We start from the raw sequence: 27121 nt of genomic DNA, 5'->3' as shown, positions 1-27121 counted from the left end.
ATTAATACAATGAACTGTTGGACTACCAGAATTCCAGAGGCAGGAAGCAGGAAATAAAACTATTCAGCTGCAAATATCTGCTGTCTTTGAAGAAAATAGCAAGGAAGACTCAAAGGGTGGAGCCACAGGCCAAAAAGGATTATTCCCAGGTCTTGAAAATTAATGGGAGTTTGTCTGGTTGCATTTCAGAATTTCTTCACACAAAATTTCTTTCTTACCTTTCATGTCACCCTGTTTGAACCAGAATATCCCAAACTGTCCTACCACTGTACACTGGGAAGTAGATAAAGAGGAATTGTGTCCCAGGACTTGCACTTAATGACTGATACCCAGAGAATTATTAGCATCTGATTTAAATGATACTTAGCACTTCTGAGCTGATTAATTTCATATAAGATTTTTATTTTTTTTTTAACTGGGAAACTTGAGAGAGGGTGGATGTTATTTTACATTTGCCAGAGACACATGAGAACCAGGGTGCAGATGGTGGCAGGAAGAACGGTCCCACAAAGATGTCCATACCCTAATCCCTGTAAATCTTGTAAATATGTTACATGACATGGCAAAAGAAATTTTTCAGGTGTAATTAAGATTATGAATTTAAAATTGGGCAATTATCCCGGATTACCCTGGTGCATCAAATCTAGTCATGTGAGCTCTAAAAATGAATAGTTTTCTGGCTAGATTCAAGAAGATGTATGTGATAGAAGGGAAGATCAGAAAGATTAAAAGCATGAGATGGACTCCACTCACTGCTGCTTGAGGAAACCACCATGCAAAGCATGAGAAGAAATGTGGGCAGGTTCTGGAAGCAAAAAATGTTCCTGGATGATGAACTGTAGGGAACAACAAACAGTATCTCCATGGTACAACAAAAAGAAACTAAATTTACCTAAAAGTATGGATATTCTTCGAAGTCAAGAGCCTCCAGCCCTGTTGATAGCTTGATTTTTTTTTTCTTGCTCTGTTACCCAGGCTGGGGTACAGCTGTGCCATTATAGCTCACCACAGCCTTAATTTCTGGTTTAGCAATCCTCCTACCTCAGCCTCCAGAGCATCTAGAACTAGAGCTATGCACCACCATGCTCAGCTAATTTAAAAAAAAAATTTTTTTTTTGCAGAGACAGGGTTTCCATTGTGTTGCCCAGCACCCAGGATGTTCTTCAATTCCTGATCTCAAGCAATCATCACAATTCCACCTTCCAAAGCAATGAAATTACAGATGTGAGCCACCACACCTGGCCAACATCTTAATTTTAACCTTGTAAAATTCTATACACAGAACTCAGTTGAGCCACATTTCTGACCTATAGAACTCTTGAGATAAATTTGTCCTGTTTTAGATTAGTAAATTTTTTGAAATGTACCAATGGAAAAATAGAAAACTAACACAAACAGAAAACATTTCAAAGGGAGAACTAGAAGGATTTAATTGCATAACTGGAAAAACTGGAACAACTGAAGGGTAACAGTAAGATTTTGGTATTGATGGCTTAATTAACAAGATTATGAGTTGGCTATAAGATTCTGACAGGACATAAGTATGGACCTAAGTACTTAAATATGAATTAACATCAGATTCTGCAATTTTGATAAGTAATTCCAAATCCAGCAGATGGGAAGTGAAACAACCCAAGAAATAGTAATACCTATTCCATCAAAAAATGAGTTTGGCTCTTGTGGCTGCAATTCAAATTCATCTTCATCCATGGCCTTTAATTCTCATTAGTCACAGCTCCTAAACCAGGGAATAAAGTATACCAAACATTAATTTTTATATCACATATTAAAATGTCATGATATTCACATTTCTGAAATGCTAAAATTATTTTTCAATAACCTATCAATGTAAAATTAAAGGGAACAAACTGATTTCCAGTGATACATGGGCTGCAACAAGACAGGAAAGGGCAGGTAGATTAAATCAAACAGATTGACAGTGTTTCTGTTTTTTTGTTTTTTAAAGATACTGGGTCTTGGCCAGGCACGGTGGCTCATGCCTGTAATCCCAGCACTCTGGGAGGCCAAGGCGGGAGGATCACAAGGTCAGGAGATCAAGACCAGCCTGGCTAACACGGTGAAACCCCATCTCTACTAAAAACACACAAAAAAATTAGCTGGGTGTGGTGGTGGGCGCCTGTAGTCCCAGCTACTCAGAAGGCTGAGGTGGGAGAATGGCGTGAACCCGGGAGGCAGAGTTTGCAGGGAGCCGAGATCATGCCACTGCACTACAGCCTGGGCGACAGAGTGAGACTCTGATTCCAAAAAAAAAAAAAAAAAGAAAAAGAAAAAGAAAAAGATACTCAGTCTTGTTCCTCACACTAGCCTAGTATTCCAGGGCTCAAGTAATTCTTCCCCGCTCAGCCTGACCGGGTGGGACTACAGGCCACCATGCTTGGCCTTTTTGTATTTTTTTAAAAGTTCAATTATCATCTTACATAAAATTCACAATGCTTAAGTATTTAGCATGACAAACTTTCGTAAGTGTTAACTGGAATTTGCATTATTTATATTAATTACTTAAGTGTTAACCGGTATTTGCATTATTTATATATACAGAACATTTCTTACACACCAGATGAATCTTCTTGAAGCACTACTTTGATCACTCCCTTACGAACAAGCAGTTCTCCAATATTCAGTGAGCTCCACATTATTAACCCAAGCTACCACATGACTTATTTACTGTTATTACTCAACTTTGCAACCTAGTTGGACAGCATATCATTCTTTAAACAATCTTTATGTGTTTACCCTGGCACTCAACATCCTAGAATTTTCTAGGAGGTGAGGTCTTGAAAAAGTGGAGCTATACCTGTTCAATTGTCATTAGCAGAGTCAGTAACTGCTAATATTTACAAATATTTATAAATGCAGGGAAATGTCAATATCAGCGACCCCTTAGGGATGTGGTACTAGCGTCTCATGTATGTAAACAGATATCTGTGCCACAAATAGCTAAATTCTGGTTTAATCATTCTGAAACAGGCAATAAAGAAAAGAGCTCAAACAAGTGAGAAACCACTAACTGCTACATTCTAGGACTTTACTCAGCACAACAGCTACTAACTCAAAATCCTAAATGAAAGGGGGTTAGCTATAATTTTATGTCATATACTTATTCCTACTATATACTTGAGCCCATGATAATGGCTGCCCACCAATCCAATCTTTACTATAGTGAGCAATCATTCTTCAGCAACACATTTGACTGATTATTGTCCTATTTTATCATGGCGAAAACTGACAGAGACAAAAGAGGCTTTTTTGCACTTCACTGTAAATATGACCACACCTTTACATTAGTAAGCTTTCTTGGGTTAGAACTGCCAGTTTCTTCCTACAACCAGAACAAAACCATGCTCTTAATGGTAATAATATCACCACAATTTTGATAAGTAAAGGTGAAAGATAAGCTCCCATGATTTAACAGTAATTTCTAATGCCTTTGCAGTAAGAACCAAGCTTAGAGATCAGCTGAACTGGAAAACAAATAAACAGAATGATCCAGAGGATCCACTCTAAAAAATAATTTAGGCCAGGTGTGGTAGCTTAATCTTGTAATCCCAGTATTTTGAGAGATCACGGGAGGGGGATTACTGGAGCCCAGGAGTTCTAGACAAGTCTGGGCAAATAGTTGGATCCCTTCTCTACAAAAAAATTTAAAAATTAGCTGGATGTGGTGGTTCACCTGTGGTCCCAGCTACTTGGGAGGCTGAGGCAGGGGAAGATCATTTGAGCCTGAGAGGTCATGGCTACAGTGAGCTATAATCACACCACTGCACTCCAGCCTGGGTGACAGAGCAAGACACTATCTCTATAAAAAACTCCAAAATTAGCCAGATGTGGTGGTGCATGCCTTCAGTACCTAGCTACAGTAGTATGAAGATGAGAAAACTACTAACAGCTAGTAAACCAAAAAAGGAGAAATAAACCAGTGTAAAGTAGAAAAGCATTCTAGAAACATATGTGTATGCATGTGTGTATGTATAAGCATATGTATATGTGTGTATATATATATACGCACACACACACAAACATATGGGGTTTTTTGTTTTGTTTTTTTGTTTTGAAACAGGGTCTTGCTCTGTCGCCCAGGATGGAGTGCAGTGATGTGATCGTGACTCACTGCTGCCTCGACCTCCCATGTAAAACCGATCCTCCCATCTCAGTCTCCAGAGAAGCTGAGACTACAGGCACTTACCAACATGCCTGGCTAATTTTTTTTTCTTTTTCTTTTTTTGTAGACATGGGGGTCTCAGTAGATTGACCAGGCTGGTCTTCCACTCCTGGACTCAAGGTAACTGCCTGCCTCTGCCTCCAAAGTGCTGGGATTGTAAGTGTAAGCCATCACAGCTAGCAATATTGCTAAAATAATCTTGACAAAGGCTCTTAAAAATTTATTAGCTTTCACAAGTAATGTGAGAGAGTGACTATTTCCCAAAACCTAATAAGCACCACAGACTTAAATTTTTTGGCCAGCTTGGGTGCCGTGGCTCACCCCAGTAATCCGAGCATTCTGGGAGGCTGAGGCAGGTGGATGCTTGAACCCAGGAATTTAAAACCAGCCTGGACAATATGGTGAAATCTTTATATCTTTTAAATCTTTTATATCTTTACAAAAGATATAAAAATTAGCCAATCATGATAGTGGGTACCTGTGGTCAGTTACCTGGAGGGCTGAGGTGGGAGAACTACTTGAGCCCAGGAGGTTGAGGCTGCAATGAGCCATATTCTTGTCACTGTACTCTAGCCTGGGCAACAGAAATAGATTGTCTCAAAAAAAGGAAAAAAAAAAATGTGGCTGCGTATGGTGGCTCACAATTGAAATAGCAAAGGCAAGAGGATTGCTTGAGGCCAGGAGTTCAAGGCCAGGAGTTCAAGACCAACTTGGGCAACAAAGTGAAACTCTTTCTCTACTTAAAAAAAAAAAATTAGCTGGTTGTGGTAGCACGCCCCTGTAGTCCCAGCCACCAATGAAGATGAGGAAAGAGGACTGCTTGAGCCTAGCAGTTTGAGCTTTCAGTAAGCTATGACTTGGTTGCTGTACTTCAGCCTATGACTAAGACCCTGTCTCAAAAAAAAAAAGGAATAACTTCTGACCCCCTTACTGAAAAAAAAAAAATTTATATCCAATGTGTTTTTTCTGGAAAGAAAAATGCTTGCACATTTCATACATCTTTCTATCAAGTTTTATCTCACTGATGTAATGTTATGTGTGTTTATATTGTTATGTGATCTATTGTTATACTTTTATCTGTCATATGTTTAAATTTTTTAAGCAACCCCATCAGATTTTGATTGGAACTGCATCAGTCTATACTAATCAATTTGAAAAGAAATAGTATATTTAAAATATTAACTCTTCTACTCCATATCTACTCTTTAATTTAGGTCCTCTTAGATTTAATATAAGAATTTATGAGAAAGATCTTAGATTATTTCATTACATTTACTTCAAAGCACTGGATGTTAGCCTGCTACAACCTTCTTTGATAAAGTCAGAAATAAAAGTTGAATGTTAGCCTTTTTAATTGTATCCATGTTTGCTTTAATTTATTCTAACTTCATCCATTTTTAAAAGGTGTCATAATTTGTTAGATGCAAAAATCTGTTAAGCCGTTTGTATAAACGTTTGTATAAACTGTCTCATTTAATTCACCGTAAGTAGTAGCTATGACCAAGCCTATTTTCCAGTTAAGGAAATTGAAGCTTAAAATGCTAAGAAGCCTGCTCAAGGACACATTGTAGCAAAAGAAGATCTTTCACCTAAGGTGTCAAACCACCACGTCTATTGTTTGTCTCATTACTCTGTATCATAATCTGGGACTTCATTCCATTTTATTCCTTATATAAATTTCAACTACTTATTTTTTAATCTTTTAATTCCCCATTCTCTAGTTTCAGTTGTTTCATAATATCTTCATTTAGTCTACTTTAAGCTATCTGAATGTTCATTATCTTAAGTCTCAAGAGTTTTATGGTTGGAGAGGAAAACAAAAGTTCTAAGAATGAACATATTTAGCATATCAGTATTCTCTAAAGTAGTATTTGCACACATTTAGGAAATGGATGTAAAAAGACAAAAATCAAAACTTTTGTTTTTATATATTTTAAAATCTCATCCTTTAAATGTGTACATTGTATGTTTAAAAATAATAGTTTAACAAAATAGGTGAATAAGAAAAACTGGAGATTACTCAACTAAAAAATGCAAACACTCCTCCCTTTATAAACTGTAACTGCTTCCTACTGAACACACATTGTCTTTGTTAATCAGTCTGAATGACAAATATAGTAACATGACAACAATACAAAATAAATACAATTATGTTGTAAGATGAAAAATGTAAAATCCTACAATTATATGTATAAAAAAATTGGTGAAAGTGAAAAAAAAAGTTCAATTACAGTCACGGCCATTGGCTTAAATATAGATCTCTCTTTATAACTATAGAAAGAAATCATAACTGTAGAAAGAAAAACACAACTGTAAGCACGGAAGTAATTTTTTTCCAAAGGAGAATTATGTGAATATCAAGATTTGCAACAGCTCTTAGAAAACTGAAAAAGCCCCTGAATATATTATCTTTATTATCACGCAGTGCACAACAATGAAAATACCGTTACTGTACTGCCACACAGTTCTGTCATCCAAAACTTAATCCACTGTTTAATTCATTCTGTTCAAATAATTAGTACACAGGATTACAATTAAATCTAATTTTTGAAAGATGAAACAAATTCATAATTTTTATTTCATCTATAAAAATAAAATCTCAAGCTATTTTGCACCATATTATAAAACATTTATCCTGATTTTCCATAGTCCAACTTTCTTCTGTATCTACATACTCAGAAAACATAAATATGGTGTGTTATACACATTTCTTTGATATCATTGTAACGATTTTAACTTCTATTTAGCTTTCCTCAATTTTTTTTTTTTTTTTTGAGACAGAGTTTCACTCTTTTTGCCCAGGCTGGAGTGCACTGGTGCAGCGCAATCTTGGCTTCCCAGGTTCCAAACACTTCTCTTGCCTCCGCCTCCCGAGTAGCTGGGATTACATAAGCCTGCCACCAAGACCAGCTAATTTTTTTGTTTTTTTGTTTATTTTTTTTTCAGTAGAGACGGCGTTTCACCATGTTTGGCCATGCTGGTTTCGAACTCAGGTTTCAGGTGATCCACCTATCTCAGCCTCCCAAAGTGTTGGGATTACAGGCATGAGCCACCGTGCCCAGCCCAAATATTTTTAATTTAACACACCCTATTTATCTTAAAAATTCATCTTTTTTTTTTTTCTTATCTGCCACTCCACTCAACCAATCTTTTTATGATAAAGCAAATTTTAAACTTCCCTTTTTTTCCTGGCCACCAAACCCTATCTTCAAATAGAAGTTTAAATACAAAATAAACACACTATCTTTCTACTGCCTGAAATCAAGTAATTGGGTTTAACATTAAAACAAAGTAACTGAAAAGACATAAGTAGAAACTATTTATTTATAAGCTGTTGTTTAAAAAGATGGTGAGATGAAATCATTCAGTACAATAAAAAGCCAGAAAGGAGATGGGAACTCATATGAAATACTGGCAAACAGACAACATAAAATACAATGGAAAGAGATTTAAAAAGATGTCCTAAATAAGAGATTAAACTCACTCAATGGGTTATGTTTAAAATACTCCTTGTGGTCAGCCAGGGTGGCTCATGTCTATAATACCAGCACTTTGGGAGGCCAAGGTGGTTGGACTGCTTGAGCCCAAGAGTTCAAGACCAGCCTGGGCAATGTAGTGAGATCCCATCTCTTAAAAAAAAAATCCTCCTTGCATACCCTTGTTAATAGGAAATTAAAATTAAAACCACTGCAAACTCTTTAGTTTTTAAAAAATTATATGATTTTTATAAGAGGGAGAAAAATATTGTTTTAAAAAGGCACATTAACAAAAAACAAAAAAAGCCAGAAATTAAACAAAATTTAAGACCAGAATCATCATCAGCATTGAAATACATCATGTCTTAATGTTAAAACGAAAATAGTGACATAAGGCCGGGCGCGGTGGCTCAAGCCTGTAATCCCAGCACTTTGGGAGGCCGAGACGGGCGGATCACGAGGTCAGGAGATCGAGACCATCCTGGCTAATATGGTGAAACCCCGTCTCTACTAAAAATACAAAAAACTAGCCCGGCAAGGTGGTGGGCGCCTGTAGTCCCAGCTACTCGGGAGGCTGAGGCAGGAGAATGGCGTAAACCCGGGAGGCGGAGCTTGCAGTGAGCTGAGATCCGGCCACTGCACACCAGCCTGGGCGACAAAGCGAGACTCCGTCTCAAAAAAAAAAAAAAAAAAAAAAAAAAGAAAATAGTGACATAATATGTAATAGTCCTAAACACAGGCACCTTACAATACAGCCCAATAAATAAATACATACATTTGAAAATGCAGGGAAAAACTTAAATAATTCAGGGGTAATGAGAAAAATATCTATAGAGGCCAGGTCCTGTGGCTCACGCCTCTAATCCCAGCACTTTCGGAAACTAACATGGGAGGATCACTTGAGGTCAGGTGTTCGAGACCAGCCTACCCAACATGGTCCTGGCCAATATGGTTAAATCTTGTATCTATTAAAAACACACACACAAAAAATTAGCCAGGTGTGACGGCATGCAGCTACTTGGGAGGCTCAGGCACGAGAACTCCTTGGACCTGGGAAGCACAGGTTGCAGTAAGCAGACATCGTACTACTCCACTCCAGCCTGGGCTGTTGAGTGAAATGCTGAGTCAAAAGAGGGGAGGACAGGGGAGCAACTTTAATTGCATATACTGTAAAAAGTGAAATCAAATATAAATGTGCTAAGCTTCCTACATATGCATACACACTAAACTGAAAGAAAAAAAAGGCATAGTAAATTCAAGCAAAAGGGAACGAAAGATACGGACAGAAAGCATCAACAAAAAAATTCATTAAAAAATATAATCGAATTCCTATCTGGCAAGGAAAAACGGCAAAATGTAAAAAGCTTATCAGAAAAAAAGAAGCAAACTGACAGAATTATACACATTTTGTAAGTCATAAGATAAAACTATAAATATTTATATCCTATTTATAAACATATTTATAGGACATTACAAATTCTGTGTAAGCAACAAGACTATACTCAAGAAAAGCCAAAGACTTATCACCATGAAAGAAACTTTCAATAAATCCAATGTCAAAAAAATATTAATGGCCGGGCACAGTGGCTCACACCTGTAATCCATCATTTCAGGAGGCCAAGGTTGACAGATCACCTGAGGTTAAGGAGGTCGAGACCAGCGTGACCAACATGGAAAAACCCCGTGTCTACTAAAAATACAAAATTAGCTGGGCATTGTGGCGCATGCCTGTAATCCTGGCTACTCAGGAGGCTGAGGCAGGAGAATCACTTGAATCTGAGAGGCGGAGGTTGCAGCAAGCCAAGATTGCACCATAGACTGCAGCCCGGGCGACAGAGTGAGACTCTGTCTCACCAAAAAAAAAAAAAAAAAAAAATTCATAAAAAGACTCCAAGTACAAGTAAATATACAAAGAAATTCTATCTAACTTCAAAGAAACAACGAATCCCTTTTTAATAGGCAACCTGTGTCCAGAAAGAGAGAAACTCTCATTACCTGAGTTTAACACAACTTTATCAAACTGTGAAAAAAAAAATTACAGGAACGTAATTTTGTTTCTATTCTATTAGCATCTATGAGACTGTGCAGATACGAAGATAGGACTACAATAAGGCTATGTAAATATTAAACATCCAGGTGATTCAAAATGTTTAAAGTTAGAAACGCTATTAATGCAATTAAGCACATTAAAAAACTAAAGAGGAAAATCAACAGATGTAACCAAACATCTTAAAAATTCAACTTCTCCTTTTTATTAAAAAAAAAAAAAACCTCTCAAATTGTGAATGGAAGGAAGCTTAAAGAATATCTTCCCAAGAAAACATTCCAACATCAGTATTTAAGGATAAAACACTGGAAGCACTTCTTTTAAAGAATCTAGGCCGGGCGCGGTGGCTCAAGCCTGTAATCCCAGCACTTTGGGAGGCCGAGACGGGTGGATCACGAGATCAGGTGATCGAGACCATCCTGGCTAACCCGGTGAAACCCCGTCTCTACTAAAAAATACAAAAAACTAGCCGGGCGAGGTGGCAGGCGCCTACAGTCCCAGCTACTCGGGAGGCTGAGGCAGGAGAATGGCCGGAACCCGGGAGGCGGAGCTTGCAGTGAGCTGAGATCCGGCCACTGCACCCCAGCCTGGGCGACAGAGGAGACTCTGTTTCAAAAAAAAAAGAATCTAGACCACTGGAAAAGAAATCTAACATCACTATTCACAGATAACATAAATATACAAAAAATGCAAAAAAATCATTATTACTGCTGAATCTTACTATGTCTACATGCTCAAAATTGTAGGATGAGCCTTTATATACCACTAATGAAAAACATTGCCAAGTAAATTGATACACTGGAGTTCGTTTAGATTTATTCACAGTTTTTAAAAATCATACACCACTCTTATGCATACACAGAAAGAACAGTAACATCCAAAGGAAATTGGCTCAGGGTATTGATAAAGTTTCTTTGAATTCAGTGCTACTCTCACTCACTTGTCTATTCACTGCTGTTCAAAGTCCTTATCTTTCTAACTAATAGAGTCATCTTGATAACAACAGTGCTAATTATGAAGCGTACTAAATTATCATCTCTGGAATAATCTTTCAAGTCAAAGACATCTACTTTGCAAGCTCTGATGCCTGCATTTTACTATTTGACAAAAGTCTGCTTTATCTTTTTCCTTGAACTGAACCACACCAATATATGGTAAGAAGCTGTCTCCAAAATTAGAAAATATGTAATAAATATATTACAACATATTTATACTCAACATAAGACAATTAACCTCTGACTGAACCAAGGGCCAATCAAACCTGCTTCCGGCTGTTTCCTTCGGCCAGGCACAGTGGCTCATGCCTGTAATTCCAGCACTTTGGGAGGCTAACACGGCCTGGTCATTTGAGGCCAAGAGTTCAAGACCAGCCTTGCCAACATGGTGAAAACTGGTCTCTACCAAAAATACAAAAATTAGCTGGGCATGTTGAGGGGCACCTGTAGTCCCAGCTACTTGGGAGGCTGAGGCATGAGAATTGCTTGAACCTAAAAGGTAGAGGATGCAATGAGCTGAGATTGTGACACTGTACTCCAGCCTGGGTGAGAGTGAGACCCCGTCTCAAAAAAGAAAAAAAAAAAAAAATTAGCCAGTCATGATGAGTGTCCTATACTCCCTGCTACAAAGGAGGCTGAGGTGGGAGGATCACTTAAGTTCAGGAATTCAAGACCAGCCTGAGCAACACAGTGAAACCCCATCTCTACAAAAATATATGAAAATTATCTGGACATGGTGGTGTGCACTTGTACTCTAAGCTACACATGAGGCTGAAGTGGGAGGATCACTTGAACCCAGGAATTCGAGGCTGCAGTGAGCTATGATCATGCCACAGGACTCCAGCCTGTGCAACACAGTGGGACTCTGTCTCAAAAAAACATATGTATATAGTGGTATATACACACAACAGAATACTACTCAGCTATAAAAAGAAAAAGAAATCATGTCTTTTGTGGCAACATGGGTGGAACTGAAGGCTATTATCTTAAGTGAAATACAACAGGTACAGAAAGACAAATGCCATATTATCTCATAAATGGGATCTAACTAATGTCTACACATGGACTTGACACTAGAGACTCAGAAGGGTAAAGGTGTGGAAGGGAGTTGGATAATGAGAAATAACTTAATGGGTATAATGTATGTTACTTAGGAGATGGCTACTCTACCATCTCCATGTATGTAACAAATGCATCCATGTATACACCATGCAATCTACGTATGTAGTTGTACCCCATAAATTTACACACACACACACATTTTGTGTATATATGGACAGTGGACTTAGATGGCCAAATTCAAAACCTACTCCAGCACTTAATCATATAATATATAAAATGTCATGGCCTATAGACTTTCTTATCAGAAATACGGTACAAAGCTGGGGAAGGTGGCTCACTCACACTTGTAATCCTAGCACTTTGGAAGGCAGAGATGGGAGGATCACTGGAACCTAGGAATTCAAAGCCTGCCTGGGCAACACAGTGAGTCCCCATTTCTATAAAAAATAAAAAACTAGCTGGGTATGCATGGTGGTTTGCACCTGTAGCTCCAACTACTTGGGAGGCTGAAGTTAAGAGGATCACTTGAGCCCAGAAGTCCAAGGGTAAGCCCTAATCATGCATCAGTGCACTCCAGCCTGCTAACAGAGAAGACCCTGTCTCAAATTTAAAAAAAAAAAAAAAAAAGGTATAAAATATTTGACCTCAGGGAGTGATAAATAGATTAAATGGGCTATTTAGAAACCTCAAAAACAGTGCTAGTGGCCGGGCGCGGTGGCTCACGCCTGTAATCCCAGCACTTTCGGAGACCAACGCAGGCGGATCACCTGAGGTCAGGAATTCAAGACCAGCCTGGCCAACGCGGTAAAATCCCGTCTCTACTAAAAATACAGAAATTAGCTGGGCATGATGGCAGGTGCCTGTAATCCCAGCTACTTCAGAGACCGGGGCAGAAGAATCGTTTGAACCCAGGAGGCTGCAATGACCTGAAATCGGGCCACTGCACTCCAGCCTGGGTGACAGAGTGAGATTCTATCTCAAAAAAAAAAGAAAAAGAAAAAGAAAGAAAAGAACAGTGGTGGCACACAAGAAGTACTTATGATTATGTACTAAATTCACCATGTGTGTTTCTTTGTGTATGTATGTATTCTACAAATGTGATATATATACAAACTTAAAGTTTTACCATGAATTTTTTTTTTTTTTTGAGATGGAGTCTCCCTGTCACCAAGACTGGAGTGCAGTGACACGATTTCGGCTCACTGAAACCTCTCTGCATACCAGGTTCAAACCATTCTTGTGCCTCAGCCTCTCCCATAGCTGAGATTATAGGCACGTGCCACCACATCTGGCTAATTTTTGTATTTTTAGTAGAGACTGTGTTTTACCATGTTGGTTAGGCTGGTCTCAAAATCCAGACCTCTGGGGACCTGCCAGCCTCAGCCTCCCAAACTGCTGGGATTACAGGCGTGAGCCACTGTGCCCGGCCTATGAAAACTGAAAAACCCTAAAATGAGTAGAAGAAAAACAACTAAAACAATCAGGAGGCTGAGGTGGGAGGATCACTTGAGCCTGGGAAGTGGAGACTGAAGTGAGTTTAGATAGTGCTACTACACTACAGCCTAGTGACAGAGCAAGACTCCGTCTCAATTTTTAAAAAAGAAAAAAAAGCTAAAACAATTCTAAATAAAATATACATATTAACATTTGATCATAAAGTCAGTTTTAAAACACAGCAAACAGAGAAGCAAATAAAACACTGAAAACAAAATAGGGAAACTAAAAATGCCTAAATACTTAAAGGAATCTGATATACCACACAAACTGCATTACATATCAATGGAGAGAAAAGCTAAATGAAATAAATCCATACAAAAAAAGATAAATTGCAATCCAGTAAAAAATACAAAAGATGTCCAGAAGGATTCATGCCCTATATATTTTTGTAAAACACAAAATTTTAAATCAGTTTTAAAAAACTAATAGAAGACAGCATTTTTATGCCCTATTTAGTAGGAAAATTATTGCAGACACAAAAATTACAACCTATATATGAAAACACTAAAAAGATTACCTCAAAACTGCATCCTACTCAACAAAATATACCCAAAAGAACGTTAAAAGAAGCCCCAGGCTAGGCATGGTGGCTCACACATGTAGTTCCAACAGTTTGGGAGGCCAAGGCAGGAAGACTGCTTCAGCCCAGGAGTTCAAGACCACACTGGACAACATGGCAAGACTCTGTGTCTATGAAAAATAAAAAACAAAAAGTTAACCAGTGTGGTGGGGTGCACCTGGGCCCAGCTATTCAGGAGGCTGAGGCAAAGGGTTTGCTTGAACACAAGAGGTCAAGGCTACAATGAGTTGTGACCACTCCACCACACTCCAGCATAGGAAACAGAGATACGCGCACACACACGCGCGCACGCGCGCACACACACACACAGAGTTTATATTGGGGGAGGGTGGGCAAGTGGGGAAGCTCAACCTCATTAGAAATATGACAAATGCAAAATTAAAACAACTGGATATTATTTCATCTCCAAAACCCTGAAAGAAATTAAACTGTCAAACCTTTGGTGCCAGGTATGGTGGCTCACGCCTGTAATCCCAGCACTTTGTGAGGCCAAGACGGACAGATGACCGGAAGTCAAGAATTCAAGACCAGACTGGCCTGCATGACAAAACCCTGCTTCTACTAAATAAATAAATAAGCCAAGTGTGGTGGCACATGCCTGTAGTCCCAGCTATTCTGGAGGCTGACATACAAGAATTGCTTGAATCCAGGAGGCAAAGGTTGCAGTGAGCCACGATTGCACCACTGCACGCCAGCCTGGGCAACAGCATAAGACTCCCTCTCAAAAAAAAAAAGGTAATGATATGGAGAAACACTCTGACAGAAAACTTAGTATCAACTAGATACAACCAATGTGGAAAGAATTTGGCAATTCCAGTACAGCTGACAAATGCACATGCACTTCAGATTACCACTTCCACTTAAACCCAAGAGAAGTTAATCATGTACAAAGATGTTCAAAGCTACATTGTTTCAAAATTGGAAAAGACTGAAAACCTAATTGGTTCCCAGTAATGAATAAACAGGCCACAGCATATGTATAAACTATAATAGAATATAAATTCAGATTAATGATTTCCCAAACTTTTTCACCTTAGGACTCCTTCACAATTAAAAAATTTGAGAGTCCTAAAAGAGCTTTTGTTTAAGCAGGTTTTATTATCAACATATACCATTTTAAAAGGTAGTGCCTACTAATTTTAGGAAAAGTTTATTTATGTTTGTTCACTTAAAACTAATAAACCATTAATATTAAGATAAATAACACTATTAAAAGTACTTTCCAAATTATAAATTTTTATGTTAATCTTTTTAATACCTGGCTTAAAATAAAACAGATGGATTCCTCTATCTGCTTCTGCATTCAACTTTCTGAAACATGTGAAACTCTTGAAAACTCTACTGTACACTACATTCATGGGCTAATAAGAGTAAAAAAGGTAAATTACTTCTTGGTATTTTTTTAAAAATTGTTTTTCTCTCACAGACATCTGAAAAGGTGCCAAAGATCCCCATGGGTTCCTAGACCAACTTTTGCTAACTAAAACATTAGATCCACAGATAACATGAAAGAAACTCAAAAACTCACTGTTGAGTGATAAAAAATACACAAAATGACACATACTCTATGATAACTTCCTGAAGTTATAACACATACAAGGAAACCAGTCTGGGGAAAAAGAAGCAGGATTGAGAAGCACTGAAGGCAACTCTTTAAAATGACCTGCACAATTCCATTTCTTTAAATTAAAAAAAAAAAAATGAAACAAGTGTGAAAGACTGTAACATTTGTTACAATCTGTTACAACAGATTTATACTTGCCTACTAAGGACAAAAGATTTTATAATTTACATGTTTAATATATTAACTGTTAATTTTTTAAAGTCATTGACGTAGATTCCTTTGTGTCTCTCCTAGATTCCTTTGTGCCTTTCCTAGATTAAAATTCCTCTTTCAATTAAGCAAAATTTGGTTAAAATCTAGTTACTCTCCTTTATTACATTTTACAGCTAAATAAGAGCGCCATATTTATTAAAATACTATGTTTAAAACAATTTAGTAAGAAAAAGAATGGGCTGTCAGCCAAGGTAGATGGTTAAAGCAATGGTGGAAACATGTTCCTGAGAATCCTGTTTTCATCTGCTGCCTTCAAAAAATGAACACTCAATACTTACACAATTCAAGAACACTATTTGGCTCCTTAACTTCAATTGGAGGGCCATTCAACTCCATATAAATCTCTGCATTAAATTATTTCAAATGATTTTTTTGAAATAATGTTTATCTGCCAGATCATTCTGTTAGCGGAACAAATCAAGGTAAGAAACTATCTACTATAATTAAGGGCTTCAAAAGTTAGGGATGAAAACAAAAGTATAAACCTACATTTAGAATACAATAGATTAAATGTTAATTAAAGATATCTACACTGCTCTAAGTGACAAGGATGAAAGAAAGCCTGGTAAAACGGTAGTGTCTGGAAAAGGAAGATAGCAAAAAGCAGGAATTATTTTAGGGACTCTAGGGCAAAAGAGGTTCAATGCACATTACTGGGCACCTACTCTGTGCCAGATAAATTTGGTTTCAGCAATATTGAATATGGACTGTTAATAAAAGGTCAGGATGGAGGTGTTCAGTAAGTAACTGTAAATGCTAGATGAGAAATTTGATGAGTGAGAATAAGAGACAGGGATGCCAGGGAAGAAGTTTGGAGAAAACGAGTAATTAATCTCAAGTTAAATTCCACATTTAGGTTAGGAAAATGACCAGAGCAGACAAAGAAAGGACAGAGAGTTTCTGAAATGCAGTACACTTTCAGGTGACACACCAATTACCTGCTGTGGAACAGTTTCACATGTTGAGAAATACCAGATTTAGAAGTGGGAAGAATAGAAATAAAAGTACTAGTGAAACTAAAGAGAAGACAGATACGCTTTTTGTAAAATAAGCATATCTATGAATATTTATAGAAAGGGGCAGGCAGAGAGTAAGGAAAGGGTAAACAGAGAAAATGAACTTTGAAAGCAACACTTCTCCCAACAAAAGAAAGTAAAGTGAAGGAAGAACTAAAGCAAAAGTATGAAATGAATGAGATCAAACATTTGCATCATATGGTCATCTATCTTTCTCAATTCAGTAACAAAATAATATGCTGGCATTGAAGAACTTAAGAATCTAAAAAAAGTTTGCAATTGCCAGAACGCATAAATGCAACAATTCAAAGGTAGCAATTAGTGACAATACAAATGTAAACAGAGTCAGAGTTATTTATATATATATATATATATATATATATATATAAGCACTGTATGCTTTAAAAAAAAAAGGGGGGCATCTATTTAAAAAATACACATAAATTAAAAACTAACAACTCATTTATCCAAGATAATTGGCTAGCAGAAGTCCGGCACAGTGGTTCACGCCTGTAATCCTACCACTTTAGGAAGCCAAGGCAGGTGGATCATCTGAGGTTTGGAGGTTGAGACCAGCCTGGCCAACATGGTGAAACTCCATTTCTACTAAAACTACAAAAATTAAAAATTAGCTGGGTATGGTGGCACACACCTGTAGTTCCAGCTACTTCGAAGGCTAAGGCAGGAGAATCGCTTGAACCCAGGAGGCAGAGGTTGCAGTGAGCTGAGATAGCAACAATGCACTCTAGGCCGGGTGACAGAACGAGACTGTCTCAAAAAAAAAAAAAAAAAACTAACAGATCGTCAAGGTCTATCCCATCAGGCAAAAAAGTACTTTTTACTTAACAATTTCCTTATAAATCCTTTAAAACTATGCACTTGCCTGTCTTCTTTTTGCACATCCATTGCTGATGTACTGGAACATCTACAACTGCTGTACTGTACAAGATACAATTCTATCTTCTTTACAGCTCTTCAGTTGTCAAGATATAAAGCAACTACCTCTACAGTTTATGTTGGCCCTTAGCAAGTCAACAACTAGATTGCATTAAAAATTTGCTTTGATGGCCGGGCGCGGTGGCTCACGCCTGTAATCCCACTACTTCGGGAGGCCGAGATGGGTGGATCGCGACGTCAGCAGATCGAGACCATCCTGGCTAACATGGTGAAACCCCGTTTCTACTAAATATACAAAAAAATTAGCCGGGTGTGGTGGCGGGCTCCTGTGGTTCCACCTCCTGGGGAGGCTGAGGCAGGAGAATGGTGTGAATCTGGAGGCAGAGCTTGCAGTGAGCCGAGATCGCGCCACTGCACTCCAGTCTGGGCGACAGAGCCAGTCTCTCTCTCAAAACAAAACAAAAAAAAAATTTTTTTTTTCCTTTGACTACCTCCTGCAATACACTGCCACACTTTTGTAAACCATCAATCTCTAGTTTCCTTCAGACTTCTTTGAATCATCAGAGCTCTGATATGCTAAAGTCTGGGAAAACTGAAAACCTGCCTTTTATAAATTGTAAAAGTCTAGGAAACAAGTGCTGTACATGTTCTCTGAAACTACTGCATCTAGGACCCTCACATATAAAGTGAACTGCCAATTTTAAAGCTTGCTCACCTGAAGACTATTTTCATCAGAGGATTACCTTCACCAAGAAGGGCAATGTTTGCATACAGCCATCTGAAGGCTACTGCATTTCTGACAACTGGTTTTTTTTTTGTTTTGTTTTTTGTTTTTGTTTTTGTTTTTTTTGAGACAGAGTCTCGCTCTGTCGCCCAGGCTGGAGTGCAGTGGCGCGATCCAGGCTCACTACAAGCTCCGCCTCCCGCGTTCACGCCATTCTCCTGCCTCAGCCTCCCAAGTAGCTGGGACTACAGGCGCCCGCCACCACGCCCTGCTAATTTTTTGTATTTTTAGTAGAGAGGGGGTTTCACCGTCTTAGCTAGGATGGTTTCGATCTCCTGACCTCGTCGCCTCGGCCTCCCAAAGTGCTGGGATTACAGGCATGAGTCACCACATCCGGCCAAAAAATAGCTACATTCTTGATCATCTATCCGGTAACGGAAACACCAATTTACTACTAGCCCTCAATGCTTCTCAGCCTTGAAACTGTTCTAACAGCTGCAGCCAGAGCTCAGCATAATCTCAGGTGTGCCACGAACGCATTTCAGAATCTATCTTTTACAGCCTAAATTTGTATCCCTTTCCTATCTATATTACACACTCCAGCCAAACCGTAAATATTTGCCATTTTCTACAGACATTTCATTCTTGTAATGACCTCTCCTACTCCCACCCTACCTAAGAAAATCCTACTCATCCCTCAGTAACCCTAGCTAAACCCCATTATCTACTTCAGGAATCCTTTCCCAATTTTGCAACCTGAAACCTCGCCTTCCTGTGAAATGCCCACAGCAAACTTTTTGCAGTCACGTTCTGCATTAAGCGCCTTTTAAATCTTTCTTAGTACCTAGCACTGTCCAACGCTCACGCTACTGTGCTCCAATTTGCCAGCAAAGTTGCACAAAATGCTAACAAGTCTTTTGAAGATGAAACTGTATAAGAAATTTCAAATAAAATCTCAATGTCATCATGGGTATATGAACCTACAAGTAATGTATTGTCCTTCAAAGAGAAAAATACCTCTTCTGCCTATTTTCCATCTCTTACTCAAAAAAAAGTATCCAGACTAAAAAGCTCGTTTAAATACAGCTCATCAAAAGTTTTTCCACATAAATGAGAGAAGTCGCCTTAAAATTTTATTCCTCTGCCCTCGTGCTATATAATTTGTACTGTACTGTCTATCGAATGATGTCTAATAACTTTTTTTATAATAAATCCCATTGATATTTTTCAGATCCTCGAGGAGGCAATGATGGTTGCAAAATAAGCGCATGGAAGGTCCCCGAACAGCCACATAATGACTTTAATTAGGAGAAAATAAAATTTTCTGGAATTTATGTGCTCTCGTGAGCCCAGGTGCCCTAAGTGCCACCTGCCCAGTAGGGTGCTATAGACTCTGGGAAAGACACAGAGCAGGGAGCGCTGCGACTCCGGCACCCGAACAGACGTCTGCAGCATGTCAGCTAAAGCGTAGCCGACACAGCCTCCAGCCAGGGACGGGCTGTGAGGGGAAGGCCGAGAGGTGGCGCTGCTGCAGGAGTCTGGAATGTAAGCGCGCGCATGGCGACAAAGGCAAAGGCCGCCAAGGGAACGAGCACGCCCCGTCGCGCAGACACGCCGTCGCGCCGGAATCTGGGCGGCCGCAGCCGCCGCCGCGGCCGCCCTTTTCCCCATCCCCGGCTCAAGGATCATAACGGAATTCTTTTCCAGATACCGCCTTCAAAATGGCGGCTCCGCCTCCCGACAACACTTTCAATACTCCCCAGCAGCAGGCGCCTACTATCCGCCATCTTGCCCCCGGTCCCTCCTCCCCTTCGCGGACATTTACATAGCGAAAATAGGCCCAGCAGGCCTCCGGCCTTCACCTCACGCCTGCAGCCTTCGCCTCCTCGCCAGGCCTCGCCCCCGTGCCGCGCCCTGGGTCTGCAGTGGTTCGACCCCAGGTCCACCAACCGCCTTCCGAACAAACAGGCGACCTTTTCCCACCCCTGCCCGCTTACGGAGCGCACCTCCGCATCCTCTCAGGGCGGCCGAATTATTCCCAGGCCTAACTGCGGCCTCCTCGGGGCCTGTTCGGCGCCGAGCGCCACGCCGGCCGGCCTAGCGCGGGAGGGCGCCCTACGGGACGCCGACCAGGCCACGAGCAAGTTACTGCGCGCGCACTAGGCCCCGCGGCCGCGGGGGCACGCGGGACTCACCCGACGGACTTGCGGGCCGCCGGCGACAGCGGCGGGTGCTGCAGGCCGGCCTTTCTCTGGAGCACTGGGCCGGGCTCCGGCTGGTAGGGCGGGCGGAGGGAGGGAGGAGGGGCCGAGCTCGGAGCTGACAAAAAGCGGCCCAGCTCCCCGGCACAGGCCCGCCGTCAGCACGTCACGTCACCGCCCGGGAGAGAGACCCAGGAATATGCGGGATGGTAGTTGGGCCCCCTCCGCCCGGTGGGCCTCCCGGCGCCCCGGGTCGCCGCCGGTCACGCCCCGAGACTGGGGAGTCCAGTGACCTCACTGCGGTGGGGTCTCCGGCAGCCGGAGTTTCCGTCACAACGTTCTTTTCTTCCGCGCTCCCGCCCGCCGTCACCACTACTCGCGCGCCACCGCCTCAGTCGGTGGCGTACAGGCAAGCGGCCCCGCACCGGCCAGGCCACCCCCTGCCATCTCCGGTGGACCTCGGATTCCTAATCTCCCACACCCTGCCCCAGGCCTCCCCGAGACCTATTGCCTCTCCGCGCCAGTCCTAGCCAAGGCAACAGCTCTCATTGTTTGCTTGTCCTTAGACCCCCCGCACGCAGTAAATGTGTTTTCTTTATTCCTAGGGTTGAGGAGGAAAGCAGATGCAGAGATACAGATACAGACAGCATCCCCCACTGGCTCCTACGTTCGATTTAAAAATTAAAAGAAAAAAGTAAATGGACTTACCAGTGTGCAGGCAAGAGGAGGGGAGGGTTATCCTAAATCAATTACTAAGCCATTTGAGTTTTTTATGTTAACGTAGGTATTTTGACCAAGGTCTGTAATGTTTAGTATACGTTCTCTATTGCAATGTTTCATCTTTTGGCATCCTTGAAAGGTCAGTTTTGTGTAATTTTCTCATAAACAATGAATTATGCACATTCGTTAATAAGTGTAAACTAACAATTGGTTTGGGGATTGTTTTCTTACAAAATTATCCTCTTAAAGTTTAAAAAACCTTTAAAATGCATTTGATTAAACAGCTTGTACTGATAAACTACAAAAACGTGTATGTGTTTTCATTACGGTTTTATGCGCGCTAACTTCCTATTAAACTTGGGACTCGGACTGTGTTTGAAAGCTGCTACTAAAAAGTTAAATATGCCTATCGCCGTGGCTCACCTCCGAGCGCTTTGGGAGGCCAAGGCTGGAGTATCGCTTGAGGCCAGAAGATACAGGCCGACAGCTGTGATCAAGCCACTGCACTGCAGCCTGCAGGCCAGAGCCAGTAACCTCTAAATGTAGAGGCTAAGTATTTCAGTTTTCTAGCATACCGATTTTTAAAACTCACAGAAATCATCTTGTCCTTACCTGAGACACCTAAAAGTCATAAAATGCTTTACAAAAGAAAAACCAATGGTACATAGTTGGTATAATGAGATTAGTGGCTGGATAGCAATTCTCTTTTCAAACCATTGGTTTGACCTTTTTTTCTCAAGTGGTTACATTTTGTTTCAAACATGATAAATGAGAGGCAGCTCACCCCTGTAATTCCAAAACACTTTGGAAGGCTGAGATAAAATCAGCTTGTGCTCAACTGAGAGTTGGAGACAAGCCTGGAAAACAGGGAGATACATCTGTACAAAAAAAACTGAAAAGAGCTGGGTGTGTTGGTACACGCCTGTAGTCCCAGCTGTGGGGAGGCTTAAGCCCAGTTGGGCTATGATTGTGACACCACACTCCAGCCTTTATGACAGAGCAAGATCCTATATTTAAATAAATAAATAAATGTAAATCTTGTTTGAGAAAATTTCATCAAGTTAAGACAATGTATTTTGTGGAAAGAAGTATTTTTACAATGTCTTTCAGTGAAGAACTAGCCTAATTTCATACATAATTAACATAACTTCAAAATACTGATAAAGTTTTTAGAGAGAGTACCTGGCTCTTGCCACCCAGGCTGGAGTGCAGTAGCCCCTTCATAGTTCACTCGGCTTTGAACTCTCCAGTTCAGTGTAACAGCCATGGTCTCCCAAAGCACTGGGATTACAGCTGTAAATCAAATATTTCCCAAAGGCCTTCATTTAATGCTATGATATGTCAAGAATGGGATCTCATATCATCCACTCAACTGTAAGCAGCATGGTCAGAACACAAAAAAGGCAAACATTGTTAATACTTCTATGCTAATCAAAAATCCCATTATTATCAAAAATTACCAATATATAAAGCACTTCAGAAAGAACAGCTAAGGAATATAAAGGAAAAAAAGATGTTTCCTAATCTAAAAGATCAGAGGTAGTTTAGATAATGAAAGTTTAAACAGCTTTTGACACTACTTTTCATTCATAATGTTAACTTTTCTTAAGAGACAAGGAAAGGATGGTCTAATTGTAGTTGTCATATAAGAAGAGTCTTTATTACAGTCCAAGAAAGATTATAAATGACTCCACAGATGAAGTCAACTATATTACATCTTTTTATTTTCTCAGACACAACAGAGGGAAAATTTATACAAGGACAATGATGAGATAATATTTCAAAAGTATATTGTGAATACAAAATAACTGGCTGCAAAGCAAATAAGCTTTTATTACTGATAAAATGTACCTGTTGTTCAGAGTTGCTAATGTGTCTCAGCTTTGAAAGTAACCAGCTCACAAAGATCATGGTTTCAATAAAGTAGCTACAATTGCATAAGCAAGAGACAGTACAATGTCTTTATGTCTTTTTCCAAAAGAAGATGAAGAAAAAAAAAAACTGAATTTTTCTTTCCATTACTAAGAAGGAATTTACAAAAGAAAGATTATAGTAGTTTTTGAGAAAGCAGAGACACTTCAATAGTACAGCATTCATTCATATACCAAAATTTAAAAGCATGTTATCTAAAATGTCTCAAAAAGCTTTATGGAACCAAAATTTAAAGACATCGTATCTTAAAAAATCTCAAAAAGTTTTATAGAACTAAGTGTATTCGGCTGCTATGGCGGCCATGAGGAAATCCCACACTGAGTGGTTTAATCAACAGAAATTCATTTTCTCACAATGTCAGAAGCCCCAAGTCCAAGGTCAAAGTATTGATAGGTTTGATTTATTCCAAGGCCTTTCTAGTTGACTTTTAGTGATGGCAGCCATATCATTGTCTTCACCTGATCTTCACCCTGTGTCTATGTCTGACTCTCTTGTAAGGACACTAGTATTGAATTAGAGATCACCCATATTACTTCATTTTACCTTAATTACCTCTCTGCAAATGCAGGCACAGTTGGAGGTACTTGGAGTTATAATTTGGGGAAGGACCCATTTCAGCCCAGAATACCCTCTGGTCGCTCAAATGCATCTTATTTCTCACATGCAAAATACATCATTACTAGGGTGTGTCAAAAAATGTTGTGATCCAGTTTGAAGAGGCTTGTACTGACTAATAATGAGTATCATAATAACACGTTATAGAAATGCACTTAACCATTCAATGTATCCAAAATCATGAATCTACAATAACATATTTCAAAAAATTACCACCTTTGAGGAATGGTACAGAACCAACACTTATGAGAAGAATGTTTGATTATGAAAAGAATAACATGTTTAGCTCATACAAATTTTCCCAACCAAAAACAGTGATAGCAATTTTCTCTTTATAGATGTATTCCCTTTTTCAGTCTGTTTTCTTATCACGTCATGTAGCCTCCAGAAAATTCCACTGTACACCTGCGGAAAAATAAGAATGCAAAAGGCAGTATTTATAGTTATATGGAAATTGTTGTTGTTGTTGTTTTGAGGAGTCTCACTTTGTCGCCCAAGCTGGAGTGCAGTGGCGCGATCTCGGCTCACTGCCAGCTCCACTTCCCAGGTTCACTCCATTCTGCTGCCTCAGCCTCCCGAGTAGCTGGAACTACAGGTGCCCGCCACCACGCCCAGCCAATTTTTTTTGTAGTTTTAGCAGAGACAAGGTTTCACTGTGTTAGCCAAGATGGCCTCAATCTCCTTGTGATCTGCCCACCTCTGCCTACCGAAGTGCTGGGATTACAGGCCTGAGCCACCGCACTCAGCCTGGAAATAGTTTTGAAATTCCCCTTGAAACAGTATGGGGACCCTCAGACCAGACTCTTGAGAAAGAATTTGTGAGTTAAAATGTAATAATAGTTACACGGAGTGTCTTTGTTATAACATTTCCAGAGAATGCACAAATATGCCATTTTCATCCACCAAAATAACTAAAACAGAAATGAGGGATTTCATGTCAGAGTTCTTACATGGCAGACATTGACAACAAAGAAGAGTCTCATCTTGGACAAGATTTGGGGCTGGCTGTGGTGCTTCATGCCTGTAATCCCAGCTCTTTGGGACAAAGAGGGTGGATCACAAATTCAAGACTAGCCTGGCCAACATGGTGAAACCCTGTCTCTACTAAAAATATAAAAATTAGGTGTGATGGTGCATGTCTGTAGTCCCAGCTAGTCGGGGGGCTGAGGCAGAGAATTGCTATAACCCAGGAGGCAGAGGTTGCAGTGAGCTGAGATTGTGCCATTGCATTCCAGCCTGGGCAACAGAGTGAGACTCCTTTTCAAGAAAAAAGAAAAGAAAAGAAACTGGTTGGCCGGGCGCGGTGGCTCAAGCCTGTAATCCCAGCACTTTGGGAGGCCGAGATGGGCGGATCACGAGGTCAGGAGATCGAGAGACGATCCCGGCTAACACGGTGAAACCCCGTCTCTACTAAAAAAATACAAAAAAATAGCCGGGCGAGGTGTCGGGCGCCTGTAGTCCCAGCTACTCGGGAGGCTGAGGCAGGAGAATGGCGTAAACCCGGGAGGCGGAGCTTGCAGTGAGCTGAGATCCGGCCACTGCACTCCAGCCTGGGTGACAGAGCAAGACTCCGTCCCAAAAAAAAAAAAAAAAAGAAAGAAAGAAAGAAAAGAAACTGGTGAAGAGACAAAAATCAAAGCAGATTTGTTCAGATGATGGAAAATCCTCAGATTCTTACAGGCTTTAGAGAAAGACTTTATGGTCTGGTAGAAAGATCAACAGGATACACTGAAAGCTTGCCTAGAGTAGTTAAAAGATGAGTCAATACTCTCAAAAACCTGCAACTTCAATGTGCACAGAGGCCAAATTCTATGAGGAAGTTTATGATCCTGAAAGGAAGTATGCTACTCCCTCTCAACCTCTATTTGATATGTGATTTGATATTATTAATGCAATTCATGAACCTATGGAAGAAATATGTGAATTGAAAGCAGATAAAGAAAACAGAATTTCAGCTGAAATTCAAAGCTGAAAGAAAGGCCAAGGTTGAAGATGAAAAAAGTGAATGAAGAAAACAAAGACCCCAAAGGAATTCCTAAATTTTGGACTTGCTTAATGATATGGTTTGGGAACATCACGAACCTATTTTGAAGCACTTCAAAGATATTAAAGTGAAGTTCTCAGATGCTAGCCAACCTATGAGTTTTGTCTTAGAATTTCACTTTGAACCCTGAATATTTCACAAATGAAGTGTTGACAAAGACAAATAGTATGAGGTCAAAACCAGATGACTCTGATCATTTTTCTTTTGATAGGCCAGAAATTATGGGTTCTACAGGCGGCCAGATGGACTGGGAAAAAAGGAATAAAAACCTTTAAGAAACAGAAACACAAGAAATGTGGGACAGTTTCTGATGGGAATAAAACAGCTTCTGAGAACTCTTTCTTTAATTTTTTTCTGCCCTGCTTGAAGTTCTGAGAATGCAGTTCTGGATGATGCTTCTGAAGCTGTATTTGCTGTACACTGTGAAAATGGTTTATAATCCCAAAATCAGTGTTATATTTACTGCAGCAGCTGTTGAAGAAGATGATGATTATGATGAAGAAAGTGAAGAAATGCATGATAAAGAGGAAACAAACGGAGAATGAGAAAAATTATCCAGGCTGGGTATGGTGGGTCACATCTGTAATCCAGCACTTTAAGAGGGTGAAACAGGCATATCACTTGAGGCCAGGAGTTAGAGACCACCCTGACCAAAGATTACCCTGGTGAAATCCCATCTTTACCAAAAACTACAAAAATTAGCCAGATGTGGTGGTGGACACCTGAAGTCTCAGCTACTTGGGAGGCTGAGGACAATCACCTGAGCCTAGGAGGTCAAGGCTGCAGTAAACCATGATTATGCCACTGCACTCTGCTTTGTCTGACAGAGTAAGATCCTGTCTCAAAAAAAAAAACTTATCCAAAGCAGAATCAAAACCTCGTGGAGAGCAAGCAGCAGTAAAGTAGGATGGCCTACCTTCTGCTTCCCTAGAAAAGAAATATTTACATCTGACAAGTCTATTTCAAGGGTTTGTAGTGGTGTTTTCTTGTTGTTGTTTGCTTGCTGGCTTGTTTTTGTTTTACAGCCTAAAATAAAAATGTCAAATACAGAAAACAAGTGTACTCCAACTAATTAATTAAGGATAGACAATAGGAAAATACCACCATTTTGTAATCCCTAATACATAAATAAATCTAAAGCAATGATTACCAATGACTACTAGAAGACAATTAGATAATATGCCCTATGAAGGATATGCACAATAAGACCTATAAAGTAATCTGCTTCCTAACTCCCCCAAAGCAGTCTTGTACACAATCAATCCTCTAGATTTAACCACTTATTTGCAATAAATTTA

At 39.9% G+C, this 27121-nt stretch overlaps 2 protein-coding genes and 1 pseudogene across 5 annotated transcripts in view; 2 read left to right on the top strand and 1 right to left on the bottom strand.

Annotated features, from left to right (window-relative positions):
• The window catches only part of ZFY (zinc finger protein Y-linked), a 48475-nt gene extending 27903 nt beyond the window's left edge, over positions 1-20572 (bottom strand). Inside the window, exons 1-2 of one of the 4 annotated variants that reach the window (XM_077989722.1) lie at positions 20174-20572; positions 1650-1738 (exon numbers count right to left, since the gene is read on the bottom strand). In XM_077989722.1, the coding sequence (XP_077845848.1) occupies positions 1650-1710 (61 nt within the window). In that variant the 5' untranslated portion in view covers positions 1711-1738; positions 20174-20572. 4 annotated transcript variants of the gene reach the window in all.
• On the top strand, positions 19545-21539 carry LOC144329361 (uncharacterized). Its single transcript, XM_077989804.1, has 2 exons — positions 19545-20921; positions 21118-21539. The coding sequence occupies exon 1, from the start codon at positions 19869-19871 to the stop codon at positions 20472-20474; it is 606 nt and encodes a 201-aa protein (XP_077845930.1). The 5' UTR covers positions 19545-19868; the 3' UTR covers positions 20475-20921; positions 21118-21539.
• Positions 21540-23456: 1917 nt separating this feature from the next.
• On the top strand, positions 23457-26569 carry LOC106995390 (nucleosome assembly protein 1-like 1 pseudogene; annotated as a pseudogene).
• The last annotated feature ends 552 nt before the right edge of the window (positions 26570-27121 follow it).

This window comes from Macaca mulatta, chromosome Y (genome assembly GCF_049350105.2).
Source record: "Macaca mulatta isolate MMU2019108-1 chromosome Y, T2T-MMU8v2.0, whole genome shotgun sequence".
Classification (NCBI taxonomy): Eukaryota; Metazoa; Chordata; class Mammalia; order Primates; family Cercopithecidae; genus Macaca; species Macaca mulatta.
Note: the sequence above shows the minus strand (reverse complement) of the source record. Positions and strands in the feature narration are given on the sequence as shown.